This window comes from Oncorhynchus masou, chromosome 33 (genome assembly GCF_036934945.1).
Source record: "Oncorhynchus masou masou isolate Uvic2021 chromosome 33, UVic_Omas_1.1, whole genome shotgun sequence".
Taxonomy (NCBI): domain Eukaryota; kingdom Metazoa; phylum Chordata; class Actinopteri; order Salmoniformes; family Salmonidae; genus Oncorhynchus; species Oncorhynchus masou.
In genome coordinates this window covers 17,444,834-17,453,496 of record NC_088244.1, presented here as the reverse complement: position 1 = coordinate 17,453,496, position 8,663 = coordinate 17,444,834, and the positions used below count along the sequence as shown (strand labels likewise).

Genomic DNA, 8,663 nt, shown 5'->3' with positions numbered 1-8,663 from the left:
TTATCGCAAGCATTTTACTGATATCGTTCATTACAAGAAATCAAATAAGTGGCCTATACTGGAGAAATGTGACGATTGAAATAAGTTTGCTAATATGGGTGATTGTTAATGGGACAATTGATGGATCAACCATTAAACTAGTAGTAGTAGTAGTTTAAAGGATATATTTTTAAATGGTGCACATGGTTATAAACTTATCGTGCTATTTATCATTATTGCATCAATTCAGGCAATTGATTGTGATGTTTTTTGTCCATATCCCCCAGCTAAGGCCAACTACATCACTGATGACATGAGCTCTAGCATGTTGAAATATAATACTTCATATTGAACATGCAATAATGCCTGTATTCTCAATTGCACCATGCAGATATCATAACCATATGCAATTTATGCCTAAACAGACAACAATGTTAACATTCAGATAAGACAGATGTATCCATATATTTACAGAAGAACTGTTGATTATTATGAATCATTTTATTTTCACGATCAAAGTGTGTTTATAGTATTAGGGCATGAATCTATCACTTTTGATTTGCACACTCTCTTCCATTGTGAAGGATGAACCTATTATAGGATATTATCTTATACAGTGATTTCGTATCATCATGGCAATGAAATCTCAATACAAGCAGACCAACCAGCTTTTCTTTTTTTCATTCAACAATACCATAATAATGTTAATATGTTGCCAATATGTTTGAGAGCGACGATGAAAACTGTATGGAAGTGACTCCATAGACTACAGCTGTGGCACAGTCAGTCTTCTACTTTGCGAGCCGGTCTGCAGAATGTCCAGTGGTGCTCCACTGTATTCTCATTGGCTCGCTCGCTCATGTGATGCACTCGAGTGTTCCGGATGGTGAAGCCCTGCTTCATGATGTAGTCCATTAGGTGAACCCTGAGGGTCACTTCCTGGTGGTAGTCACACGGTCCAAAAGTGAAGGACACCTGAAAGTCTCTCGTGTCCATCATGTGTTTGTTCCACTTGGTGAAATTTTTGCAGATGCCCTCCAGCAGGGCTTGCACCTTGGTTGTTATGGTGAGCTGTGTGATAATGACAGCCACTGGGTTTGAATACTTGGATAGTTTCCGTGTGCTGGACAGCTCCACCACCTGCTCAAAGATGTCCAGAGGGTAGAGCGGCTTGGGTTCATTGAGGCAATGGATCAACGGTTCGATCAAGTAGAAATCCGCCTCCTTCCTCAGGAGGTCAGTTTCAGTGAAGTCCACAGGGAGTGTGAGCTCAGATGTACGTAGGAAGTTCAGCACGTACCGGAAGAGCGTCCCATCGCGGTCGATGAAGTAGTTTCCCTGGGCGTCCCGCGTTGTGGGAAAATCCCCACGGAACATGGCGCCCAGCATGGAGTCTGGGTACCGCTGCAGGGTTGATAGGGAGGTGGTGTACAGGTGGCCCCCCACATTCAAGGTCACTGGGTTAGTCATCTATAGAGTGAGAAATTGACAAATAATACATTAGCATTGTGGAATTAGACAAGAACATGAATATAGCTATATGAATAAATCAAGAAACAACAGCATCAACTGCAAGATATGATGAACAAAAACATCTGGCAATACATCAAACATATATCATTCTAACCACTGTGGTACTGGTCAACATACTCATCTCAGTAGCCACCAACATTACTCTTAATCTGCACTGAATTTTAAGGTAGCCTTGACTTCAGGTTGTCCTGTGTTACATACCCTATGGCCCCAGTCTCCATTCTCCATTTGTAAACAGAAAAGCCCACTTCAAGATCAAACCCAGAAAGGCTGCTGATATGATCAGAAGCTTAGTGCAGTATGTCTTGTCTTCAATATCACCTGGGAAAACAAGATAAAAATGTAATCATATTGACACGGGTGTTCAGCAAAGTTAGGTGAGTTGGATTGGTCAAAGACTGCAAAACAAGCTCCGAACTGCACCTGTCAATTCAAGATTTGCTTAAGACTAAACGTCTGCGAAGAGTTTATTCATAGAATCAAAGATCATGCTTCACTCAACAAGAGAATCGACTTACATATTGATCAGCTTGAGGTGGGACAAATCCTGAGCAGAGTTGTTAGATACCCATCACAGATGCCTTTGAACCTTCGAATTAGCAGGGAATTTATAATGTTGTGATTTTCAGGCATTTCAATGTGTGGACAGACTGAGGCCAATTTAGTGATTTCCCAAAAATGAAGCTAAGAATGACAGACTTTGAGCATGAAAATATGTTTTGCAAAGCTAAATAACTACCTACAGTACTGTTGATGTGACCTGTTAGTACAGAGAGAAATGAGAACACAGTAATATACATTGCACCATTAACGCACGTACTACAGTGTGACCCCATTGATGCAGAAAAACACGTCCAGCGCGAGCACGGATGCAGATGCGCATCCCCACATCATCAACTGGCTAGCTGCTAGTAGGCAGCGTAATTGGCAACGTAGACATCAAGAGCAACGATTTGGAGAGTTAGCTAACGATCTATGGCATTGTATTAAACACATTGTATTAAACACTCGTTTGAAATTGCATTGCAAAGGCTTATTTTGACATGCTCGTCTATTGTATTTTAAGACAACCAACGTGCCATTAGCTACTGTTAGCTAGCTAGTTAGCTAAATATAACAGCTGTAATTTGTGCTATCTAAAGTGGTCGATAGCATTAAAAAAACATACCTGTATGTGAAAGGTTACCCTTATTATTTCATCGATTCTACATGTTCGTTTAAAAGCTATTTAGACTTATATTTTTGCTCTCATCAATGTTGGCTGCAAGGTGATGAATGGTGTCCGACCACTGTTCCCGATGCCCAGGCTACAGGGTCGTCATTAGTTACCACAGCCACAAACTCATAAACCCCGCCTATTCCTACAATTTATATTCTTAAAATCTGATTTCAAACCTAACTCTTACCGTAACCCTGATCTTAAGCACACTGCTAACCTTATGGCTAACCATGACCTTAAATGAACACCAAAAAGCACATTTTGTTTTTGTTTTTTTCGATTTAGCCACTTTGTGGCTTTGGTAAATAGTAAAAACCAGGCTGCAGCAAAACTAGCCAGCTGAACAAATGGACAACCAAATTCTTATGCGGGGTTGACGCTAATTCACGAAAATTACAGAGATCTCACTTTTTTCAACATGAATGTGTACGTTTGATCAAATATACATCAAACACACACACAAATACATATACATTGACTAGATTAAAACATATTTTGAGTGATGATAGAAAAGAGATGGAAGTATTCTTTATTTTATGCACATAGGCAAGCTACAAACATTCCATCAGCATAGTTTGATGAAAATCAATTAAATTAGACACAGGCAGGGTTTAATAATTTAGTCAAATGTGATCAAACATTGCAGGAAGAGGAAAACAACATATTTGACCAAGATATTACATGGGTGAAAAAAATACCTGAATCTGAAAAATTAAGAGTTTACAGTAAATAGTTGATCGTTAAACCATTTTTTTAAAACATTTCAAAATAAAATGCTTGACTAAATAGTAAAACTTCCATAAAGAATGTATTTCTCAGGAGCGCTTCTTAATGGTTCCGCTGGTGGTACCCAGGGAGATAATAAACTCCATGATGAGTTTGGCTGTCCGGCGAGGCCTCTCCATCACCACAGAGTGGCCACAGTTCTCTAACAGGTCCACCCTGCAACCGGGCAAGGCCTCCGCCACTACCACAGCTCCAGAGACATCCACCACCTGGAGAAGAGAGCAGCTATAAGGTTACTCTTATTTATAGCATCCTTTCTTTTTGATACTATTATGAAAACATGGAGGGTCACATGATAATATATGCTATTTAGCAGATGCTTTTATCCAATTTTGACATATGGGTGGTCCTGGAAATTTAACCCACTATCCTGACATTGCAAGAGCCATGCTCTTCCAACTGAGCTACAGAGGACCATGGGAAGGCAGGTAACTATCAACATCATAGATGCAAAATCCCTCTCCTAATATTGTTTAATTTGGATGCATAAGCCTTCTGGCTTTTGGTGTATTTACCTGGTCCTGTTTGCCCCAAATGACTTGCAAAGGGGCCGTAATCTGCTGCAAATGTTCCTGTAGGGCGTATCTGGAGTTCTCACCCAATATCTCCATGAAAACTGTGGAGAGATTCTAGATTTAGCAAACCTTGTCAAAATGAGCAACCCAACATCTGCGATTATGACCTATGACCTGCGACTATCTTATAACATTTAATGCATTCTTTGTCATAGATATGACAAATATTCATACAGAGAAAAATACCTCAAAACATTTGGCTATGAGACAAAGGAATAGAACAGAGACAGACCTTCTTGATAAAAATCATTGTGTGGAAGCCGAACATCCACCAGTCCTTGAAGAATCTAACATATGAAAGCAAAAAATAACAACAGTCTGATATCATTTTCTATTTGAGGGAAAAGAAAGAGGAACATTAGGTAGGCCTTAATGCTTAATTAACGATTAATGTTTTTTGAGTTCTGCTCGGTTTTGGTTCAATTCTTTTTATTTATGATTTCAGAGCTTTTAATGCAAATTCTAAAGCCCAAAATAGTGAACATTCAATTGCCAAAACATTGAAAATATTCCATTGTCTCTGTCAGTTCCACATTGGGTAAATATCAATAGAAAATTACTATTAAATAATTAAATATTTTGGTTGTGTGTATTACTTAGTTTTTATTTGATGACTTTATTATTTTTCATTCCTTAAAGTCATAATTTCATCTCTTAGGCAGTAGCAGCCAGACAGATCATCTAACGTCATCTCTATGCTCCCCATTCTATACTGTCGTTAGTCATCCTATTTAGCTAGGCTAGCCTACCTAAGTATGCTGCAAAGCTGTCTGACAAAATCATTTGACTAGTTCTTCAAAGTAGATAAGGCATACTTTCTCTATCCCTCTCCTCTTTGTGTTGTGCACATTCCTCTCTGTAGTCTGTGTGTATCTAATGAAGCAGGCGTAAACGCGTATCCGTCTGTCTGAGCCGGATACACCTAGAATAGGTGCAATGCAATATGGACATTGTAGTTAATTAACATGTTTCTGCACTGAACTAGGTTGAATTTTTGCTTAATGAAAACTACAACTCCCTTCAGCCCAGCGTCCCACATAGTTCTTGATTTGATTCTGCTCTCGGATTAATTGATTTCTCTCCAGAGAAACAGCGTGTTGGTATCACCAAAAAACAAACTCAATTAAATTAAAATACTTGAACCGAAATCTGTCAATTAGTTGTTTAATAATCAAAAAATAATAATTACGAAATGTGAGTTAATCGCTCAGCACTAGAAGGCCTAGGTTATAGCCTTTGCATTTTTTTCTGACTGTTTTCCATTTTATTTGGTTAGTTCTCTTAAAAAGCACCCTCATAGATATGCAATAGACCTATGGCGCTTTGAAAGTGTGAGTGAAGGGTGGCAGTATTGAATTATGTTATCATAGGACTGCCCATAATTCCCTCTGGCCTACACCAATTGGTGGCCAAGTGTTTGCCTTAAAACACAAAGGTGCGTCATGAGTCAAGGAGATGGTCTGATGGTTTTAGTGACAACAGACCAAGCTAGATATGGGGGGAGGTTTTAGTGGGTGGAATATTAGGACAATTGGAGGTTTACACAGTTGCAGCAACAGTATGCTTAACAGTGCAAATATTATGGTAAGCTATATGAACACTTAATAATCATGGTGCTTTTTAATGCTAAGTTTACAAACATTGGTTGTGGTAAGTATAATTGAAACTTGGGTATCATTATTGTAAGTGGGGAAATAAGTTCGCTACCGGTCAAAAGTTTTAGAACACTTACTCATTCAAGGATTTCTATTTATTTTTACTATTTTCTACATTCTAGAATAATAGCAAAGACATCAAAACTATGAAATAACACATATGGAATCATGTAGTAACCAAACAAGTGTTAAACAAATAAAAATATATTTGAGATTTGAGATTCTTCAAATAGCCACCCTTTTCCTTGATGACACCTTTGCACACTCTTGGCATTCTCTCAACCAGCTTCATGAGGTATAAAATCAAATCAAATTGTATTACACATGATTAGCAGATGTTAATGCGAGTGTAGCAAAATGCTTGTGCTTCTAGTTCCGACCATGCAGTAATATCAAACAAGTAATCTAACAATTTCACAACAACTACTTTACACACAAGTGAGTGATGGCCGAACGGCATAGGCAGGATGCAGTAGATGGTATACAGTATATACATATGAGATGAGTAATGTAGGGTATGTGAACATTATATAAAGTGGCATTGTTTAAAGTGACTAGTGTTACTTTTATTACATCCAATTTTTTATTATTAAAGTGTCTAGATATTTGAGTCAGTATGTTGGCAGCAGCCACTTAATGTTAGTGATGGCTGTTTAACAGTCTGATTGACTGACCAACATGTCTTAAAGTAATGATTTACTGTCGTTTCTCTTTGCTTATTTGAGCTGTTGCCGCCATAATATGGACTTGGTCTTTTACCAAATAGGGCTATCTTCTGTATACCACCCCTACCTTGTCACAACACAGCTGATTGGCTCAAACACATTAAGAAGGCACACCTGTTAATTAAAATGCATTCCAGGTGACTACCTCATGAAACTGGTTGAGATAAATAAGTACAAATTTACCTTTATTTGACTAGGCAAGTCAGTTAAGAAAAAATGCTTATTTTACAATGACAGCCTTCCCCGGCCAAACCCTCCCCTAACCCCACCTTAGACTGCTGTGCCACTCGGGAATGCCAAGAGTGCACAACACTGTCAGCAAGGAAAATGTTGGGGGAGGGGTAAAAAAATATCTATATATTTTTTAAATAAAGTAGTCCTAGACCTATGGATCAGTCTGATTACTCCACCTGTTGAGGGATCTTAAAGCGGACATGGGAGCAAAGCCTGAGCATATCCTCCATCTCCTCTGGTGTGGACGGAATAAGTGGGATGCTCAGAGTGTAATGGCTGTGCTCAAGGTCCTGCAGATGATTGTCAAATTTGGTCTCACAGGGGTATCGTATACCTAGGGGGTGAAGACATATTGATAATTTTTTTCTGATCAGAGACTGATTTTTTCCCTGAATCTCTCTCTCACTCACTCACACACACACAGTGATATCGCAATATTGTGATAATGTGACTGACCTGCTGGACAGATAAGGGTGATGCTACAGATTTCAGAGGGGAAGCTGGCTGCGTACACTCCTGCCACATTGCCCCCCATGGAGGTCCCGACCAGATGGAAGGGCTTCCTGTTCAGTCGAACGTTCTCCACAAACTGCATAAGGAGTACAACATAGAAACTCTGATGCTACGACATGTGGTTACTTATAGTGACATAACTTAAGACAACTCTTCTTGTCCCCATTCGTGGTCACCAATGCAATCTTTGATGATCTTTCATGCTGTGTATTGGGTGAGCATATGTTGTTCCGTTGTGGTGACAGGATCAAGACCCACCTGATGAATCCTCTTGACCTGGCCCGGGATGGAGTAGTCCTCTGAGTTGGTACGAGTGGTTCCCTCATGGCCAGGCATATCCACGCACAGTATGTGCAGGTGTTTGGGTAGATACTGCATGCCATAGATACATGTCACAAAACTTGATATTTACCCTTTTATGGGAATCAACTATACACGCTAATACTTACTATTACAGTAGTAAAGATAAACCTACATTTGTCCACAACTACTTTACCAACCCACATCATACTAGGTGATTTATGGATTATGTTACCTTGACCATAGTTAGCCATGTGTCTTTGTGAGCAGAGAAACCATGTAGCATGAGGATGGATGGTCTGAACCCCGGCTTCCCTCTGTAAGAGTAACAGAAGCGGTATCCCCCACAGTCTGCATAGCGCACCTGTAGACCCAGGGTCCTCCTCCAGTACCTATTGAGGAATTGATAAATACTGTTTCTCTTTTGCACTGAGTCTCTCTCTGCAACATGTAGAGAGAGATGAGTGTTCTGCTCTTTTACTGTTTCTATTTTGGATTTCCCTTTTAGCAAGAATGTCTTTAGAGCGTTGTTATGGCTCATGCAGCATGTTGCACCTGAGCAGGAAAAAGAGACGTGAATCTGACTGTGGTGAAGCACAGGATGTGGTTATAGGGGGACTGAAGGCTAGAATCAAGCTTTTCTACTATTATAGTGCAGTTTATTCAGTGGTGGGTGGGATCTCTTTTATGCAGATGTCTAAAGGAGGTGAAAAGGGTACAAAAAACAATCTCTAGCAACCTTCCTTTCTAATCCATAAAACTGTCTATAAGAATTCGACACCACACAAGAGGAGTGAAATACGGCACTATACCTTACCAGTAATATATTTTGATGAGGGCTGAGGGCCAGAGGATAAAAGAGGCCACAAAAGACAGAATAGGAATGGCCAACGTTGCACCAGCAAGGACCAACAAGTTCACCATATCTAAATCCGCGGCCATGGCTCCCCTGTTTGAAATCAACACACACGCTGTTATACACATTATGCCTACTGTATAGGTTAGTACAAGTAGTTCTGATTTGACCTTCCCCGGGGGTGTGGGGGGGGGGGTTAAAATGTCAGGGGAGGGACATGGGACAATATGTAGTAGGCCTAATCAATTCAATCCTACTAAAATGGCTATACATTGTGTAATAAATGAA

General features: G+C 39.7%; 2 protein-coding genes across 4 annotated transcripts; both read right to left on the bottom strand.

The window, feature by feature from the left end:
• kctd6b (potassium channel tetramerization domain containing 6b) lies at positions 1–2,823 on the bottom strand. 3 transcript variants are annotated; one of them, XM_064956575.1, is made up of 4 exons: positions 2,681–2,823; positions 2,031–2,101; positions 1,714–1,833; positions 1–1,449 (listed from the first exon to the last, which is right to left on the bottom strand). In XM_064956575.1, the coding sequence occupies exons 3-4, from the start codon at positions 1,738–1,740 to the stop codon at positions 763–765; spliced, it is 714 nt and encodes a 237-aa protein (XP_064812647.1). In that variant the 5' UTR covers positions 1,741–1,833; positions 2,031–2,101; positions 2,681–2,823; the 3' UTR covers positions 1–762. The 3 variants fall into 3 exon arrangements, with proteins under 3 accessions (XP_064812647.1, XP_064812649.1, XP_064812648.1); XM_064956577.1 differs by lacking the exon at positions 2,031–2,101; XM_064956576.1 differs by lacking the exon at positions 2,681–2,823 and having other exon boundaries at positions 2,031–2,674.
• Positions 2,824–3,255: 432 nt separating this feature from the next.
• abhd6b (abhydrolase domain containing 6, acylglycerol lipase b) lies at positions 3,256–8,461 on the bottom strand. Its single transcript, XM_064956025.1, has 8 exons — positions 8,337–8,461; positions 7,755–7,911; positions 7,478–7,591; positions 7,163–7,295; positions 6,883–7,040; positions 4,325–4,379; positions 4,033–4,133; positions 3,256–3,726 (listed from the first exon to the last, which is right to left on the bottom strand). Exons 1-8 carry the CDS (start codon positions 8,459–8,461, stop codon positions 3,547–3,549), a joined length of 1,023 nt encoding a protein of 340 aa, XP_064812097.1. The 3' UTR covers positions 3,256–3,546.
• Between the last annotated feature and the right edge of the window lie 202 nt (positions 8,462–8,663).